The 20,289-nt window shown below is 38.5% G+C and overlaps 3 protein-coding genes across 4 annotated transcripts; 1 reads left to right on the top strand and 2 right to left on the bottom strand.

Annotated features, from left to right (window-relative positions):
- Window positions 1–1,058: 1,058 nt before the first annotated feature.
- Window positions 1,059–3,504, bottom strand: LOC131332200 (uncharacterized). The gene is made up of 4 exons (XM_058366283.1): window positions 3,426–3,504; window positions 1,839–2,077; window positions 1,662–1,718; window positions 1,059–1,576 (listed from the first exon to the last, which is right to left on the bottom strand). Exons 1-4 carry the CDS (start codon window positions 3,502–3,504, stop codon window positions 1,211–1,213), a joined length of 741 nt encoding a protein of 246 aa, XP_058222266.1. The 3' UTR covers window positions 1,059–1,210.
- A 4,373-nt stretch (window positions 3,505–7,877) lies between these two features.
- On the top strand, window positions 7,878–10,563 carry LOC131332192 (1-aminocyclopropane-1-carboxylate oxidase homolog 1-like). Its single transcript, XM_058366272.1, has 4 exons — window positions 7,878–8,512; window positions 8,625–8,659; window positions 9,643–9,964; window positions 10,166–10,563. The coding sequence occupies exons 1-4, from the start codon at window positions 7,979–7,981 to the stop codon at window positions 10,415–10,417; spliced, it is 1,143 nt and encodes a 380-aa protein (XP_058222255.1). The 5' UTR covers window positions 7,878–7,978; the 3' UTR covers window positions 10,418–10,563.
- Window positions 10,564–11,260: 697 nt separating this feature from the next.
- On the bottom strand, window positions 11,261–18,821 carry LOC131321589 (transcription factor EMB1444-like). Of its 2 annotated transcripts, none has more exons than XM_058352473.1 (11): window positions 17,879–18,821; window positions 17,081–17,248; window positions 16,719–16,803; window positions 16,528–16,569; window positions 15,448–15,507; window positions 14,330–14,455; window positions 13,293–14,258; window positions 13,084–13,185; window positions 12,571–12,711; window positions 12,281–12,406; window positions 11,261–11,636 (listed from the first exon to the last, which is right to left on the bottom strand). In XM_058352473.1, exons 1-11 carry the CDS (start codon window positions 17,971–17,973, stop codon window positions 11,556–11,558), a joined length of 1,992 nt encoding a protein of 663 aa, XP_058208456.1. In that variant the 5' UTR covers window positions 17,974–18,821; the 3' UTR covers window positions 11,261–11,555. The 2 variants fall into 2 exon arrangements, with proteins under 2 accessions (XP_058208456.1, XP_058208464.1); XM_058352481.1 differs by having other exon boundaries at window positions 11,500–11,622; window positions 12,270–12,406; window positions 17,879–18,776.
- Between the last annotated feature and the right edge of the window lie 1,468 nt (window positions 18,822–20,289).

The following is a 20,289-nucleotide window of genomic DNA, read 5'->3' as shown; positions in this document are numbered from 1 at the left end:
CTTGTTCTATGTGTCTTGAGCATGCTAATGTGAGGGTTTACCCTTTTTTTAGGTAGGATGATACATTGTTGGCAATCAATTGGCTAGATGTTGAACGGTTTGCATATTCTTGGTGTGTTGATAACTTGTTGATCTACTTTCAGATTTTTTAGAAGAATCCTACCATGTAAGATTAAGAACAAGGAGTACCGTGACACCACTTTAAATGGTGCTATGCAAGAGGGAGAGCACAAACCTATGCAAGAGGGAGAGCACAAAGCAATTCCACAACTTCAAAATCAAGTTCCGCTTGGTGTATGGAGTGTCCAGCCAAGAAGAGATATTAGCGACACTTTAGGATTTTTCTTTTTCATTTTGCTTGTAATATAGCTTAGGGTAGACGACGACAACGACAATGTTCGGCTCATGGCCTTTGCTCCAATTTGACAATGTTTCATGGCTTGTTTAAAAAGATACAAGTTTGTACTCCATTTTTTTTGCTGTATTGATTTCAAAGTGGTATATTTTGAGATAATGAATGGTATATTATGAAATTCAAATATCATTATGGTGTCAACTTCTTGGAACTTCTCTACATAAGTTTTCTTGATGATTTATTGTCCGGAAGCTCTTAAGGCAAGCCTGAATTTTGTTTTCCTTCAGAGGTTCTATCTACCTTGAACATTTCTGAAACAATGGAAATGCTGTTTTGCCACGAACTGCTGTTTTTACCCTTTTTCTGTTGCTACTGCTGCTGACTGAGACGCTATGACGTCGGGCTAGACTAAAAACAAGGGAAACTCTGTCGAATTTTTCAGAAAATACGAATACAGATACGACACAATATATCTTTCATGATACGATACGGATATGGATACGATACGGATACGATACGGATACCGATACGATACAATACATCTTTCAAGATACAATACGGATACTGATACGGTACAATACATCTTTCAAGATACGATACGGATACGGATACAATACAATACATCTTTCAAGATACAATATGGATACGGACGCGATACGGATACGATACATTGCATTCATCCAATATAATCCAACACATTGCATTCATCCAATATAATCCAACACATTGCAACCTTGCAACATTCACAGGTTCAACAAAGCTGTCGTAATGCTAATACTATTACAGATTCATCAATGTCGTGACCAATCAAAATAACAATACATATTCATCATTTCCATAGAACAACCAAGTGAACTATTCTTCATCATTATTCGCTGCATTCATCATATCAATGAAACTTGGTTGTCCTTCACATCTATGCCCTTGAGTTTGTAGTAGATTTGGTTGTAGTCCCCCCCAATATTGACCTTGGTCTTCCATAAAACTTGATTGTCCTCCCCAAGATTGGCTGCCCGCAAGAATTGGTTGACCTCTCCAAACTTGACCATTGAAGAAGCTTTGTGAACTTGGAAAAGAAGGCCTAAATTGGTTCAAGCTTGTTCCGGTTGGGCAAAGAGTTGGAGAAAATGGGAAGATGGTTCCGCCTTGTGCCATATTTGCTTGTATGCTATGGGGCATCATGTTTGGCCACATTGAATGCCCCATGTAGTTTGGGTGACCCTGCTCAACAATAAAGAACGATTATCAATAACTTTTACATGAAACAGGAGATTGTGCAATTAAAAATAAAGTTCCTTATATGTACATTTACAACACTCTCTTGTGTCCCGAACCCATGTCCAACTGCAATCTTCTCAACCTCCTGAAATTAGCAACAAATATAACTATTACACATGCATTGAATAGATAAGTCAATATTAACTAGTAAGTTGTTCAAATAAAAAAATTAACTAGTAAGCAACAAATAATAAAGAACTTATACCGAGACTTTTTCATTGGACAATGTCTTTTTTTTTGTTTCTCTTTTCTTCTTAACGGCTATTTCCACAACACCTTTCTTCCTTTTGCACGGCGGTCTCCCTTTTCGTCGAAGACCTTCCGGGTCAAGAATGTTCGTGCTCTGTTTGGACGTTATAACCCCATCTCCAAGTGAAGTAGGATCAATATGAGTACCCACGTCATCACCAAGTGAAACCACATTACTTTCACAAATGACCGAAGCTTCCACAAATCACGGTTGGCATAAGCTCAATAATGGATCATTTAACACTTTGTCTGCTTTAATGAATCTTTGCTGGGACATGGGCACCAACCAGCTGTAGAACTTACAACTACCAAACATTCATTTTTTTTCTTCCAAAAAAGGTAGGACTAGTGGTGCCCCAATACATGATCATCTAAGTTGTACAATGAAAATACAATTATTACAAAAACTAAAAGCACAATAGCACAAGAACACCATATTTACGTGCTTTCGTTCGAGATCGGCAACATCCATGATTGCTGAAATTAACAGGAATGCTAAAATAGCCTAGGCATATCCTTTACTTAATCTGTTTGGAACCCTAATGTTTTTCAAAAAATCTCCAATCCGGCAAGAGAAAGATAGAGAGTGAGCACCGTGTATGTGTGAAAGAGAGAAAGAGAAAGAGACTGACTGACCTTAGTACACACTGGTGGTCGTGAAAACCCAACGATTTTGAATTTTTCTGGGCCTCTCTCTTGCCGGGAATGGTGTCGCCAAAGGTGGACAAGGAGGGTCCGGTGGTGGTTGGCGGTGGCGGGGTGGGTTGTGGTGATTCTCAATTCTCTCTCCCTCTTCCTCTCTCTCCCCTCTGTAGAACAATAGGTTTGGGAATTGGGGGGAAACGGGGGAACGAAATCTGATTTTGAGATTTCAGATTTTTTTTTTTTTTTTTTTTTTTAAGGAATGCCCCAAAACGACGTCGTTTTGGGGTGTGTAGTGGATGGTGTTGTGAATCTTGTAGTGTACCTAGCATTCCCGTTTCTTCTAGAAACAGTTCGTGAAAGTCCACGAAGTGTCAATTTAGACAGGGAGAAACAAGGTTCTTCTTTGACGCCCCAGACAAAGACAACAAATTGAAATTCCGAAGGTGAAAGTGAAGACCAAAATACTAGTGAGCTTGGGCTTAGGTTGAAGTGTCAATTGTGCGTGTTTTTTTGGTATGCCTCTTTCGCGGGTGGGATTGAAATAATCCCATCAGTTCATTCTAGGAGTGCACATCAGCCACCTAACCCAGTCTGTTTTTTTAGGGTTTCAGATATGAATTTAGATCAATCGAGTTGGTTTAAATAGTAATTTGTACGTTTAATTTCAACGTAATCAGATCATTCATGATGAAATTACTATATAGTTAATTTGAAAATATTATGTTCTGCGCAGAAATCTGGGTTGTTGCATATATATTATATAGTCAATCAGATTTTAATTAATTAAGGACCGCAACACTCTAGAAGTATAGGCCGGTGAAGTCTCAGGTTCTTTAAAAAATAAAACTCTGCGGGGAAGGGGCTTACGGACTAGTGCGCGCAAATTAGCCCGGGATACCCTCAATGCCTAACGTTATTTTACCGGGTCGACCCTGTAATGCAAGGTCATAATCCGAGTCATTCAAAAGTGTTTTCATCAATGGTCTAAAATTTCAAAAACTAATACAGAATATGAACCATTGATTGAAGAGATATTGAATGACTGGGATTGCGCAATATTGCACAACTGTAGTGCACCCCTGCTGCACTGCACTGTACGTAGTATATGGTCCTCTCCTCCCTGTGTTCCCCTGGCTGTGATTTCTTCTGTGTTTGTTTGACAATAAAGTACTCGTACCAGTCTATTCTTACTCGTTTGAAGGAGTAATACGTAGTGATCGAGTATTATTATAGAGTAAATTGGATTTGTCAATCAACTACTACTACATGTGATAAACTCTGAATAGTAGTTAGTAGTATATACAAGACGGTGATTTTCTAGAAGAAGTTATACTAATTGGTTTTCTGAGTATTGCAAAGTCAAACGATATGTTGTTCTTTGTTGTTTCGTTTCATGATTAAATTAGTAAAATTGTACTACTACTTTAGAGGAAGAATCCTATATATATATATATATATATATATATATATATATATATATATATATATATATATATATATATATATATATATATATATATACAGTCCGGATCCAATGAGGGATCCCGCACGGTGTTACCGTGCGGGACTCCCCTTTCCCGATCGAATTGCGACGATCCAAGCCGCTCAAAGTGATCAGAACATGATTTTAAGAGTACTCGCGAGAAATCAGTAAAAAAAATGATCGGGAAGGGCTTAATTCGAATAGTTTTTTATTGAACGGTTCAGAAAAAAACTGCTCGAATCAAGCCCTTTCCGATCATTTTTTTTGCTGATTTCTCTCGGGTACCCTTAAAATCACGTTCTGCACACTTTGAGTGGCTCGGATCATTGCAATTCGATCGGGAAAGGGGAGTCCCGCACCATAAGGCCGTAAGGGATCTCTCAATGGATCCGGACAGTGTATATATATACAAACACACACACACACATACGGGGCAGTTCCGGAGACCCTTAAAAAAACCTTCCCAAGTTTCCGATTGAATTTTGATGATCTAAGCCGCTCAATATAATCAGAACGTGATTTTAAGGGTACCCGTGAGAAATCAACAAAAAAAATGACCAGGAAGGGCTTCATCCGAACAGTTTTTTATTGAACTTTATTGAACGGTTCAATAAAAAACTATTCAATCAAGCCCTTTCCGGTTATTTTTTTTGCCAATTTCGCGTGAACATCTTTAAAATCACGTTTTGAACACATTGAGCGGCTTGGATCATCAAAATTTGATTGGAAACAATTAGACTAAGATTTGGAAGATTTTTTTTAAAGGTTTTTTTAAGGATCCCCGGAACCGCCCCTATATATATATATATATATATATATATATATGCCAGGGCAGGCCAGGCTGTATGTGAAATATAGACATGGTATGCGATTATTTTGTCGTGTGATGAGCTAATAAGTCACATAATTTGCACGCAAGAATACGTAAAAATGTCTTTGAAACACATTCTAAAATAGTAAAATCAGTGAAAGCACGAGCATAATGCGAGAATTGAGAACAGAGTAAAGACTATGTTGATATGCTGCAGGATTAACGGATCATCGTAAAATTAACTTGAGATGAGATGAGAGTGGTGATAATTAGGGTGTGTTCCAGTTTCTTAAAAAAACAACTTTTAGAAGAAAAAAGAAGAAGGTAATTTCAAGTTCAAAAATTATGTATTTACGTAAATAATTTTCCTACCAATATGGATCTTGTTTGATAGATTTCATTGAAATTTTTTAAACAGTACAAAAAAAAATTAAAAAATTATTTTTCATTTTCATTATATTTGAATTTGAAATTATCTTCTTTTTAAAAAGAAAGCGAAACGACACCTCAATATTAGAATTAATGGACTAATTAAAAAGAGGAATGGAATGCACATGTCGTTCTCGTTGTTCAGTTTCCAACATAGACCAAGCGTTTGGTGGGCAAGCAGGAGAATTAAGAACAGAATTTGCAGAAATCCTATTGGTACCGACGGTACCATAGGGAAAATACACTGACAGCCACCGGACGGCCGTCTCCGGCCACCGGACAGCCGATCCGAGCCGTCCAAAAATTTTAAAAAATAAAACCGAGTGGGCCTATGCAAGAATCAATGGCATCCAAGGTGTGTAAGGTACTTGATTCGAGCACCCATATTTCGTGTATATTTGTATATACGTGTATATACACGAAAAAGGGATGCTCGGATCAAGTACTCTACACACCTTGGATGCCATTGATTCTTGCGTGAGCCCACTCGGTTTTATTTTTTAAAATTTTTGGACGGCTCGGATTGGCCGTCCAGTGGCCGGAGACGGCCGTCCGGTGGCCGTCAGTGCATTTTCCCTACGGTACCGTCGGTACCAATAGCAGTACCCACAGATTTGATATACTACTACTTTAGTGAATGTAAAATGAAATTAATAGAATTGAAAATCCATTGTTTGGTGGCGAGTAATATGAACAAAAGAGAGAACGAAATTGACTTGTACTCCCATTCCCATGCATGCTGTTCTTTAAACGACTAGTAATTATTTTGAATGAAATGAACTTGATTGTGCAGTGTACAAGTGGTGGGGGCGGTGGATGTTGGTCCGTTCGGATCCCATGAAAATCCTCACGCCATTTTTACAGAGAGAATTCTTGTAGAGGATCAGGTGATTGTAGCGATAATGGTGGTGCCTGACGGTGGTTATATAATTAATCCATAATAAGCTAAAGAGTGCGTCATTTAATAATACGATATTACTAATATGTACGTTTTGTTGAATGGGCCGGGCCGGCTGGAATATTGAAGACTGTAAAATTGGAAATGAGAGGAGCTGTAGTGCACTCGCCGCACTATATATACTGTGTAGTGCGGTCGATCCGACCGTCCATCTCGATGCAGACGGCTTAGATTTAATCTAAACTCCTATAAATCCCAGCCGTCCATTATTCGGATGAAAATCCGAGCTGTCCATTGCTGAGATGGACGGCCTGATTACACTACAGCACCCCCGGTCCTGTAAAATTGTAATGGAGTACACGTCAAATAATTCTGAAATTAACATCACACTAAAAAGGAATATATTAATCATATATAAAATGATATAATTTGTAATGGAGAACGCGTCAAATAATTCTGAAATTAACATCGCACTAAAAAGGAATATATTAATCATATAAAATGATATAATACGTGTTTCCGGTACTACACGGTATAGTATGTTAATGTAGTCTGGGTAATAAGATATAGTATGGATTAAATTATATTTTACCCGTTGATTTTGAAACATGCATGGGTAACATATATTAGTCACGGTAATGATTCTCACACAAATGTTTTTGCACATATCGTGTACATACATTTTTGTGGGGTCCATATCGGGGTCCCGCAAAATGATCCGGACCGCTCATCTTTTTAAAAATATTTTTTGGAAGGTTCCTGTAAAAAATCAGCTCCAACAGATATCAGTAAGGGCTTTCTCCTACGATTTCTGAGAAAGCCCTTACTGATATTTGTTGGAGTTGATTTTTTACACGAACCGTCTAAAAAATATTTTATACTTAAAAAGAAAAGAAAAGTGAATGAAAAGGAGATCTTGAAGTCCAAACTCTAATTTAAAAGCTAGCACAGGGAACTTCTGCCTTTTTAACGGAGCCTGACTTCGTTGATTTTTTACTCTTTGAAATACTAGTAGGAGTAATAATCTGCATGGGTTGGATTTTTAAGAATTTGTGTTCTCACTTCTCTCGTTTTGGGAATCTTTTTGGGAAGCTGAGAGGAAAAAACGCCAAAGGGTTGGTGATGGTCTCCTACCAACGAATTAAAGAAACAACGTTAGACAATAGTCATCAAATGCTTCACACAATAGATATTTACTTGTATTTCAACTAATTCAAGGGACCATCTCACCGTCTATTAGAGGACGATCCAATTAATAAAATCGGAGCAAAATTTCGTATGAACTTGCTGCAACGGAATTGAAAAGCACTTTGGAGGTTCCAAATCTGAACCTCGATCATATCCACTTTTTATATCTCATTTTTAAAAAATCATCCAAACACTGGATTACAAATGCACGTATCCTTCTTATAAGGTGGATCTACCCTTACTACATATATATCACTCCTCATTCTATATACACCTTTAAATCCACACTCCTTTTATAATCACTCAAAACAAATCCTTCATCCAAATATCCTTCAGACATAATCTGCGTGTTCCTGACGCATCAAATAACACTTCTAGATAGCATGCCATGCATAATAGTGGGGACCATGTCATTAGGTAATCTTCTAGACAGCATGCCATGCATAATAGTGGGGACCATGTCATTAGGTAATCTTCCATGCATCGTCATAGAATAGGACACTATTCATTTTAACACTATAAAAGGGTTACTTGGCCCCTAGCTAACTACAACCCACATTCACCAAATACATAACGCACCACACTTTTAATCTCTCTCTCTCTCTCCCCCTCTCTCAAAACACCATAGCTCCCATTGCAACAATGGTCGCCACAACGATCCCAGCACGACCCGTAAACACCCAGTACGACTGGGCCAAGCAAGTGAAAGAATTCGACGAGACTAAAGCCGGCGTCAAGGGACTAGTTGACGCTGGCGTTAAGAAGCTCCCCGGATTCTTCGTCCACCCTCCGGAGAGCCTGGAAAACCCGCCGCCCGAATCCCCCCTCGAGCTCCCCACGGTGGACTTCACCGGGGTGGAATTCGACGGGGCAAGGCGGAGGGAGGTGGTGGAGGGGATACGGGCAGCCGCGTCCGAGTGGGGTTTTTTCCGGATGGTGAACCATGGGGTGCCGAGCGGGGTCATGGAGGCGATGCTGGAGGCAGTCAGGAGGTTTCATGAGCAGAGGAGAGAGGACAAGATGGAGTACTATTCCGGGGATAGTAGACGGAGGGTCAGGTTCAATAGCAATGTGCCGCCTAGGGAGTTTGATGCGGCTAGTTGGAGGGATATTTTGACTTGTGTTTTCAATGATGATTATTTGGATCCTCAAGCTATTCCTCTTGTTTGCAGATACGTATAATCACACACACACACAAATGTGTGTTTGTATATATATGCATCAAACATTTGAGCTATTAGCTACTCTGATGATATTTTAGTATCATTTGATATGGTAATTCATGTAGCGTGATAAAACGGGTTATGTAAATCAAGCTATAATGTTATGGTGATAACTAAAACACAATTGGCCCGTTGGCCGTATTATGTGAGTGATCATCATAACATTGTTGTATATAGAGATTACAAGTCGTGATAAGGGTCTAGTAGTTCCACATGAGATGATATAAAGATCGTGATTACCAGTATATAGTGTTATTTCACTAATCGTATGTATGGGATTTTTGAAGAAAAATCTTATCAAATTTGTATGTAGAGCTCGAACCCTAGTCTCGCACAGGAGAGAGCCAGAAGTTACCAAATTTGTAGCCCATTAGCCTTTTTCTTTGATTGTCAAACATTTTGGCAACCTTGTACGTACGATGTGTTGTTGACCGTGGCTTCTTTTATGTTTCTGTGCTAATTTGACCTAATTCTCTTTATTGAAAGCATGAAATTGGACCTACCTTTATTGAAAGCACTTTTTAATTTTGACTATATAAAAAATAAAAAAATATCATCATGTAGCACATGGGTCAATTGTCCTATCACCTTCCATTCCACAACGTTCTGTTTTTTTTGTTTTTTGTTTTTTCCTTTTTTGGGTGTGTGCCCTTTTGACTAACTTTTTTCATTCCCTTTTGAAGAATTTGATTGAAATTACGGATTAAAAAGGAATCAATCTCTATTACAAATTAACTAACCAACTGGATTCATTTTTCATGGACTAAATTACATATATTTTCTAGTTCAATTACGTAACTACGTGTTAGTAGTTGGCATTAACATATTCCGCTGACCCTGCATGATTCAAGAAAATAAGATAAAACTTCTCTCTCTCAGTGTAAATTTCAAATTATGTATAGTAGAATATGTTCTGGTACTATTCTTTGTGAATTTTTTGAAATCCGTCAACCGTGCTTAATTTTTTGACAAGTAGAACATCTTCTCATTCGACTCACCGATGTTGCTGCCACAAAGTAATTCGTAACTAATATTCTGCGCTCTGCATAATCTCTCTAACACATCCGCTTAAATAATTTGCAGAAAAGAAGTGCAAGAGTATGTGAAATGCATGATTAAGCTGAGGGAGACAATGGCCGAGTTACTCTCCGAGGCTTTAGGACTAAGCAGCGACTACATTTCTTGTATCGAATGCATGAAGAGCGAAGCGTTGGCTTCCCTCTACTACCCGATTTGCCCCGAGCCGCACCTGACCTTGGGCACTCCCAAGCATTCAGACACCACTTTTCTAACTTTGTTGCTGCAAGACCACATCGGCGGCCTCCAAATTCTTCACAAAAACCAGTGGGTCGATGTCCCTCCAGTTCCTGGCGCCCTCATTGCAAACATAGGGGATCTCATGCAGGTATGAATCGTACTTACAAATGTATAAACATGAACATGCATTCTAGTAGTACTCCAGATTTTCTATTTACGAACAAACGAAATCCCAAAATAGTACTGTGAAATCATGTAGAATCCAAATTTGCTGAGCTTGGTTTCCTCCATTTGTTCAAGGGTTTTTCTAACTTCAATTTTCCCTTTTGTTCAACCCTGTTTCGCATAGATCATATCAAATGACAAGTTCGTAAGCGTGGAGCACAGAGTTTTGGCTCAACCAATTGGACCAAGAGTATCAGTTGCATGCTTCTTCTCTCCTAGCAGTAAGGCTACAGCTAAACCCTTTGGACCCATAAAGGAGCTTCTGTCAGAGGAAAGTCCGGCGATATACAAGGAATTCCTATGCTATGAGTATTTTACCTATTACAAGACCAAAGGACAAGATGTCAACTCTGCCCTTCCTCACTTCAAGCTATGAAGTGCCGGGTGCCGGTGCCGACCGGAGAGGTTACTGAATGTTGTGCTGTTGTGTAGCAAGGCTTCTGGCGATGTTGTTTGTACAAGTAATTGCTCATGTCTTAAGCTGTTGAAACACTTATCGAGTAACTAATACGAATTTCGCAGTTCATATCAGTAGTTTGGTAATCTGTTCAGCAGAAGCATTCAATTGTTAATTCTATAGATTTCATGCTGCAAATATACTTCGATTTTGGATCTAGGACCGCAAATGATCCGAACTAAGTCGTGCTTTCTAGGTTTTAAGATCAACATCATAACTGTTAGGATCATCACACATGACCACGATTTACGAGTATAAAACAATAAAAAAATCAACACAAAATTATACATGATTCCTCAATACCGGGTACATCCACGAAAGAGAGGGCGGCTCACAATACGAAATAAGGTTTACAATATAGAATATTTATACCTACTCTATTCTAGCCCTAACCTTATATTTGGCTAGTATCCCAAAAATACCTTTATACAATACCTTACCATACCGTAGGGGGCATACCCCAAATTACGAAACGCCTGGGCCTTCGGCCTAGTCTACTTTCACTAGATCATCGGTGATGGGCCAGATGCCGTCGCTCCGCTCCGCTCCGCTCCAATATCTGGCCTTCTTTTTAGAACTCCTTAGTATCTCTTCATACTTAACATATGAGCCACAGTTCTAATAATAACTCATGCTTAAATAACCAAAATTGAGCTTGGCCTAACTCCACTTGACTGGAGATAGTCAAACGTCAACAAGAACAACCAAAAGAATAGGACAAACATCAATAAGAAAAGTTGCATAGACTACTTACCCACATGATTAAATTGCTGGTAAAAAACGATATGCAATTACCATGCCTCTCAAAAATTGATCCAAGAGGACAAACAAGGTCAAAAAAAATCCGTGGTACACAAAACAACACAGATAAAAAAACACAAAACCAAAAAAGAACAAGATACCATCTCCACACACAACAGCAAAAAAGAAAAGGCAAATCTTTACATGGTTATCAACTTATATAGGGGCGACAAACTCCTAATATCTTCAGAATCCACATGGAAGCCTCTACCTTCTGCGCTTGATTTGATTTTCAGTTCAGTATTTGTCATAGCTGCTAAACCGTTGTCTTGGGTTGCAATATCTGCACAAGTGACCACAACACATCCATCCGATGCATGCTTCTGTTATTCTGCCCCTGCAATTTTCACAAAATTGGAAACCTTATTTACACATATTGGCAGAAGGAGCTTGCAGTAATATTTGCTCAGATGAAGTCCACTCATGCACAAACATCAAGAGGTTTGCTAGCAGACTCTGTTATGGAGGTCGTATCAAGCCTATGAGATAGTGAAAATATTCCAAAAACTGAAACAACAGAAGATTTTGCTCTTTAAAACCTTTTAGCCTGTCTTGCATCCAAATGTGGCTTCCCCATTTTGGTCTTGGCGACATGCTCCAATTGGAACAAGTTCATATGCTATATGATTAGCACAGGTTGAAGCAAACATCAATGTATGATGTGCCATCAGAAAGAAAAGACCAAGTAAATTCGTTCATTCATAATCAAGTGATCTCATATTTAGAACCTAAAATGCAAGCTTTGTATCTTTAGTGGGCTACAGACATGAGTGCAATTTTGTTTACCCTCCTTTTTATTGGTTGAAATGGTGTAGGTCTCACCCCTGCAATAGACTTTTTGGTAAAAAAAACATCACTTTGTGATGTTGTGATGGGATGTACACCATTTCAACCAATAGGGAGGAGAGTAATGTTCACCCGCTTAAGTGGAGGGTGAACAAAAATAAATTTACAGATACCCAGCCAAAACTAGGACTGTACCTCAACCACAAAACTCATTCGTGTTGTTTTCCCAAAAGCTTCCGCTACACCTTTCAAAATCGCTAGACCAATGCTCCTGATGGCTTCTGCAATCTCAAGAAAATGGCCACTTTCCTCACACAACATCTGCATGGATCCAGCAGAACTATTACTCCACATCTAGAATCAGAAATACTACACGGGATTTGCTCTGAGATGCTGCTCACTTGAAAGCAACATCTCTTATAAGAATTTTCCTTCTCTCCTATTTAATCCAAGAAGAACTTAATGTATATCTGACGAGGCTATACCTCAATCAGCATTTGCCCATTCACGTTAATGTTCTCTACCATTATAGGGCAAACTTTCAGGTGACTTCCCACTTCCATTGCCCAGCTTGAACCCTGATCATATCCGGGTAAGCCTCCTAAACTTGTTCCTTTGTCGTGCAACTGTAGAATCAACAACACAAGGCAACTTATCAGGAAAATCATGACTGAAGATGGTAGGTTGAATCAGAGTTTCTTGCTTTGGGAGACTAGTCAAGTTCAACACAAGGCAACTTATATGTTGTCCATGAATGACACTTTCTTGCCTTCAACTACTAAAAGCTGAATTCAACAACTAGCAAAAAGCATGTTCAAAATTAAAAGCCCCAGAGAAAGCACACAAAATAATTTAGGTTCCTAGCAACAATTCTTATCTTCCAATTTATTTGTCCTAACGAATTTCTATCTATTACCAATTGCGGGCGTGCAAGGCATGGACACTATCAAACAAATGCAATCGGTGTTCAACTGAAGAAACAGGACGCCGAACCTTACCTTTGACTCTACGCATTTACTTAGTTTGTCAGCATGCTTAGCGATGCTTTGCATAAAGAGCATATGCTTGATTGTGCGCTCCAGAAGTAAATCAATACTGCACTGTAAATATCAAAAGAGTCAGCCCAGAAAATGTTAAAGAGAAAAGTAGAGAGACGGATAAACAAGACGCGCAAATCTAAGAGGTGAAAAAGAATGATGGAAAGTACCTTTGATCCATTGGGCACAAGCTCTCTCAACTCCTTAATACGATCTTGGATCAATTGTCTGTCCCTTGGCCTCGGCCTACCATTTTCACCTGGTCTAGCCCTCTTCTTATTGCCCTTAGCTGGTTCTTGTGCACTGTTCAGCTGCTCACTAAATGCACTATGACTCCTTGACGAAAAGCCCATTGAAGAGCTCACACCAAAAGACTCAGAGCCCAAGGAGTGCAATGTGTCCTTTTCTACAAAAGATTGGTCATATGAATACCCAACTGCACTAACAGTAACCTTATCACACGTTGGCTGTGGCATTTTTTCAGAAGTCAACAGGGACTTTGGCGAACTATATAATGATTTTTCACTTCTATCATCACTTGTACTACGGACAACGTTAGCCACCACTGCTTCTAGAAGATGCTCTGAGCCAGTTTCTCCTGTCAACAGGCTACTACAGTCCATTCCATCTGGCATCTCAATAGTTTTTTCGGTAAAAGTCTTTTCTGACTCCCAATCACAAGAACTATTCTGTTTCTGAAAAGCTGGCCCAAGTACTTCATACAGCTCACAGTCAGTAGAAAACTTGAATGGTGTTTTCAATGACTTCAAAATATCAATTTCTGTAGGGAAATCTATGGTATTTTCCAAAACATCCTGAACTTGCATGTCATTCTGATATTTCTGCTGCTCTGAAAAGTAAAATTCGGGACTTGCTTGTAGTAGGTTGCTACTTACATGACCCCCTAATGTTGATAATTCAAGTCCTCCATCCTTACTGCTTGCTTCAACTGTCTTCTTTAGCAAATCACCAGGCGATGGTTGAATGAAAGAAAAATCAGCAAGGTTTGTAATTGAGGAAGATGTGCGAGACCTTATTATAGTCTTCCGACTCTTCTCCTTGTTCACAGGTATACCAATGTTGCTTACGCAATCATGAAAATTTCCAGATCCTGAACTTATCGTAGATATATTTGACTGGGGAAAGAAAGATCCATCAGGAGATTATTTTATGCTCAACAGGTGTGTTCGTGGAGACAAAGACTTACCAGACATGAGGAAGAGGAAGGCCCCAGAGTACTCTGAATTATGCAAGGAGTACACCCCATTTGCGAATCTTGAACTGCAAAGAAGGCATCTCTGATATGGTTTACTAGCTTCAAGTCCTCAGGGATCTGCTCCTCTCAGATGAAAGAAAAGAACAAAAATACAAAGTAGGAGCAACCGAGCAACTGATGAGTAGGCTTGACTTCAGAAAGTGAATGTAAGGTGCACATTTCAACAGTCCAACATAAGAAAAAAATGGGTAGGGCGAAAAAACTTTTTCCATGGAGTTAAAACAAGCAGAAAGTATACTGGATGTATTTGATGCTTGAATCATGAAGTATGAGAAGTAAACTGTCTACCTCATATTCAACAAGCAAATCATTGAATCATACGAAAATCTTGCATAAAATACAAGAGCAAGCAGAAAATATCCGAAAAAATTGCAAGATCCAACAAAACATAAACAACACTAAAGCAGATGGTGAAGTTTTGCCCTGCATGTGAGTGAGCAACTTAACAGAACACAGACAAGTTGTAGACACCTTGTTGCAGCTGTAATGAAAAAAGGTGGCAGTTGGTAAAAACTAAAAAGTTTCACTGATAATTGAAAACAACTCTGAGAATGGGAGTACAAAAGGGTTAAGAGGGCTGGAAATATTAACTCGGGTGCTGTTTGATAACTAATTGATTCAATCCAACCAAAGCATTTCACAATTTCCATTTGTAAAAGTGATAAGGTGTGTGCAAATAAGTTTTCACTTGACAATTTGATTCGCAAATCCAACAGCTATAAGATCCTATAGTATAATTTGGAACTTGACAAAATTTTCTAGCTCAAAGTTTCAAAACACATGAGGGGGTTTCTCTTTACTTTTTATCAACAATACAATGAAAAACCTAGTAAAAACATATAAACTCCCAAGATTCAAGGGTTAAAAGAGTAATAAAGGTAGGACAAAAAACTAATAATCTATAATTAACTCCATACCCAAACATGAGAATACAAGGAGCGCTGACCAACCAAGGAAGGTCTATTACAATATGAAGCATAGTACTGACATCAAGCATGTCGCAAATATAATGAATGGAAGTGACTGTGTAGCAATAGAAATTGTCCTACTTTATTCATAGAGCCAAGTTGTACAACGCCGTGCGGAACCACAGCCACCACCACAACAGTCTGAAAACAAGTGACAAAGAGATACTGTTCAGGAAACATGTCAAATAAAACAGATGATATGAGGACCAAAGAGTATTAGCTGTAAAGAAAATTCTTCTAAAATCAGAAGCTTTAGAAACGAAGTTTCCAATAACAGTTCTCTCTTATAGTTTTCACAAGACATGTTTCACAATCGACTGAACGACGACACACCAAACAACCCCATAATCACATGATACATATTGTTCGAGCTTCTGTGCAGCACAAAGCCACTTTATTTCTTTGTCCTACTCCACAGCCAGAAGCCCAATACAATTAAATCACAGGACCAACTACCAAGTAGCAGTGGCATTGCACCAATGTGTTGATTTACAAAGCCAAGTAACTTCGACTTAATTTGCAATTCACAAGTTTGTAATGTTACTGTATGTTGAACTTGAGTCAGTTAGACGTCAAAATTCACATAGGGAGCCTTGGGTATATAAGTGGAGACAATGAAGCCGATTGATAACGTAGGCTATCCTTTGGTGACAAAGTCGATGGTGATAATCATGGTATCAGAGCCAACTGACTTATCCGTGTTCACGGCCGTGGACTTAAGGATACTACAACGTGGGGTCGTTGTTTCAAGGCACCAGAAGGGAACTAGTGGTTTCATGGTCGAGTGATCCCCTAGCGAGGAGTCGAGGATGTCAGAGGATAAAAGGGGAGCAACGAACCAACCTTCATTGAGGTGCGCTAAGCACCACGTTGGGAGACTACATGGAGAGTCTTGGGTACATAAAAGTCTGGACTACCGACTACGAACCCAATTGATATCAGAGGGAGGAATCCATGTTACAATCATGATGACCCACAATGATTGCTGTTTTACTAGATAAGATCATCGTGTGTTCACAAACCTCTAGAGCTACTATTAACATCAAGACTCCACAAATTATCAATGTTGTGTACTTGTGTGCCTAGGCCTAACATAAGTGCATTAGTAGTGTGTAATATCAGTTACTAAACTTTGAGAGGAAAAAGGATAAGAAAGCACACCTTAATCCCAGCTGAAAACTGAGTTTGCCACCCATCATAATGCTGGAAAATTACCAATATTATGAAATAAGAACAAATAGAAAGCTCAACTAAATAAAAGAGGTGGCGTGGAGAAACAAATTAGGGGTCCTTCCCACATGGTATAGCGCATGTGTTTTACAGTGCTATAGTATCACCAAATAATTTCTCACCTCAAATGGTGAACATGAATCTGTCACACAGTTATCTGCAAAAATCCACGTATGCTTTCCAGTAACTGCCACCTTTCCAATAACCCTGTTTAACAATTTGATAAATATAGCGTTAGAGTGAAAATTTTCATTCTTGAAGAATTTTCCTTTCAAACTGATTTCATAATTAGGATGGCAAACATGAAGGTTTTAGGCCTACAAGAACGGGTATGTCAAAGGAAAGGCAAATTTTTCAAAAACTCAGTTAACTTAAGAAAAACTTCACCGAAAAGCTGGTGCACAGAGCACTTAGCATGGGTTGGGGTTGAGGTCCAATTATAAAAATATAAAATATAACTTCCATCAATTGTTTTATTTCATACCCTTCACCAAGAGAGTAAACGTGACATGACATCTTTGCCACCTCTAACCCAAGAGGATCACGTGAATGCCAATCAATCAAGTTATCCCCCATTCCAGGGAAGCACATGTTTTCCGGAGGACCATATAACTCGTGGTTGTCATAGTAAGCATCCTCCCAAGTCAGCACCCTACCAGAAATCCAACGTTCAGAATAACAATGAAGAGTATTGAGTATTATTGTGACAGAATGGAATGGACTAACTCAAATGTAAATTGCTACACCAGGCAGCAGGGCAGACAAAACACAGTATTTTCTTACCAAATTGAGTCACGAAAATTGATACACTTGAAAAAAACATTTTCCACGACAGAAGTAACCATAAGAAGATATCAAGGACCCATTTATTTCTGCGCCAATATATATTTTTTTTATCAAATTCAAGGGTAGGGACTAGGGATCACAACCATCAAGATATCAAAATGGTCATTGGGCTTTCAACTGTTGAATGACTTTCTTGAAACAGAAAAGTGTAGAAAGTAGAAACAGAAATAGACACAAGAGCAAGCCAGTTTGATATGTGCACATAATTGAAGAAAAACTCAAAACGCCAATTATAGAAACAATTGGTCCAAATTCAAGTACCTCAGATTTTATAGTTTAGACCTACTTAAATATGCCTTCATGAAATTATAAACCCAAGTTTAAATAACAACCCTAAATCCAATTATACTCACTAAACTATTCACATTGATATCCATACATGTCATAGGAAAAACTAAATTTCAAATGAAGTAAAAGTAGAAGGAAATGAGATTACATTCGAGCTCGATGTTTGAGTTTCCAAAAGACAGCATACTTCCAGTCAGTGTTGAGACAAAGGGCCCTGAGTGCTTGGTGTAAGTGAGTACCCATCTGGTCTATATTCAAAAGAACGTTAATCCAATTCCCCTAACCACTCGTCACTGAAAAAAAAAACCCTAATTCCCACTGAATTCACCACCACCTCCACCTCTAGCCTAGCTACCTCTGTAAGAACCTCTACCAGCCTGCTTCCTTCGCAACCCTGCTCGCCGCTTTATTGGCGGTCCCGCCGTCTGAAAAAGCAACAGATCCTCCAACCCCATAACCTCACTCAAACAACACAAGCTAAAACCCGAACACAGGAAAAAAATATCCAAAATCTTGCAAGAGCTCAGCAACCCAAGTAACTTATTAAACTCGTGAAATCAGTTCCAATTAAGCCCTCGTGACATATCGCCATCAAATTCAAAGAAACCGTTGGAATTGTTTGAAAAAATCAAGTCCTTCGACACCCTAGGGGAAATCTTGAAAATAAAACTTTAAGGCAAAGAAAAAAACAAAAAAGCTAAGATCTTGAAAGAGTTCACTGACCCACGTGACCTATCAAACTCATGAAATCAGCTACTAGGAACGCTACACGGACTACTCCAAATCAAAACAACCGCCATTGAACTCCAGAAGTGGTAGAATTTATGGAAATTTGGAGTCTTTTTTCAAAAGCCCTAAGGCGAGTGTTTGAATGAGAAGAACAGAAAATTCACAAAATTAACTTATGTCCGACGACATTGACGACGAGAGGTCTCGTTGCTTTACTTTCTAGAGAGAGAGAGAGAGAGTGCAGTCAGCAGTGTATGCGAAGGAGAGCTAACAGAATTCGCAGTTGTTTGAGTTTGAAACTTCCATTATATATACAGAAGAGAGCAGCTTGGTCGATGAGAGAGAGAGCAGGGTGCGCAGGGTGCCTAGTGCGCATCATTGATGGATTCTCGAGTTATCCTACGCATCCCGTTCGATTTACAGCTACTGTGTACTGTCTTTGGGTGTGATTTGAAAAACAAATCAAAAAAAAAGAAAAAAGGAAAGATTGCCCAAATCTCTACATTTCTTATTTTTCTCCACATTAAAAGGATACTTACTTTTTCCTAAGAAAATATAAACCTGGGACCACTTGATGAATATCTAATTAAGGACATTATTATATAGGGATGTGATTTTGGCACTCTAGTTTTAGCCAGTGGTACTATACAATTTGTTTTGTAATCTCACATGATTAAGACACAAAATGGAATGCATGTAGCTGAAACATAAGTGCCAAAATCTAATTTCCTACTATATACCTTATTCACTCAGTCACAAAAGAACTGTTCGGTCTACAAAATGAGAATTTTAAAAAAATAATGCATTCTTGTGAATAAAAGTTCAAATTTTCTTTTGCAAATTATTACGGAGTATCAATGAGCTGTTTCACATTCAAAAAAGATTAGCATCTTTTTTTTATGGCTGATGATTTTGTCTCTCTCTTCTTTGTTTACGTTACTCCCCTCCAAGTGTAAATGTATTTTTGGTGTAAAAATACACTTGCAATAGAGTGACGTTAATAAAAAAAGGAGTGGCAAAATCATTTTTCTTTTTTATTATTATAAAAGTACAGCATGTTTAGATTTTCGTTGACTGGATAACTTTTTTAGAATGGGCCGGGAGAGTATTCCTTCCTGAAAAAATAAATTGATGACATTCAAAAACCAAGTTTTATTTTGCCTTATTTTGCCTTTATAGTTGTGACCACATCAAATGACTTCAACCACCTTATCACAGGCAATTAGTGTAAAAAGTTAAGATTAAGTAAATTATTCGCTAATTGGCATAGATTTTTTATAAAGATAGTAAAACAAATTACGAATCAAGAATTTTTTGTGGATCTGAACACGAAAATAAACTTTATTTTTCAAGACCTTTAGAAAGAAGTAGTAGTAGTAAATGTTTAAATTTTATTTTGGTAGGTCTTAAGTGATGAACATACTGATCCAATGTCGAGACACACAGAAACAAGTCTGCAAATGGGTGTTTTTTTTTTATTTTTTGAAGTATGAACTCATTTGGATTTGGTGTGGAATTTTACTTCCAATAAATCTTCCCCTTGTGAGAATGCCCCTTTTTCTTGGGTAGCCTATTGATGGCAAACAATATGATTTATGGTGAGGAAATTGCCTTCCTTATCTTCCCATGAATCTCATCATCTCTTCTCTCTCTCTCTCTCTCTCTCTCTCTCTCTGCCATACCAATCTCTCTTTTCCCCAACCCTGAAATTGAACTTTACCCTCCCAAGCCAAGACCCTTGTCATTTCAATCATTTTAGCTGCTAAAAGGTATGACAACCTACACCTCAATTGCCATTGTCCCCCTTCTTTTCTGCCCAGCATCCTTAAT

Source organism: Rhododendron vialii, chromosome 1a, assembly GCF_030253575.1.
Source record: "Rhododendron vialii isolate Sample 1 chromosome 1a, ASM3025357v1".
Lineage (NCBI taxonomy): Eukaryota > Viridiplantae > Streptophyta > Magnoliopsida > Ericales > Ericaceae > Rhododendron > Rhododendron vialii.
This window is presented reverse-complemented; position numbering and strand designations above follow the sequence as displayed.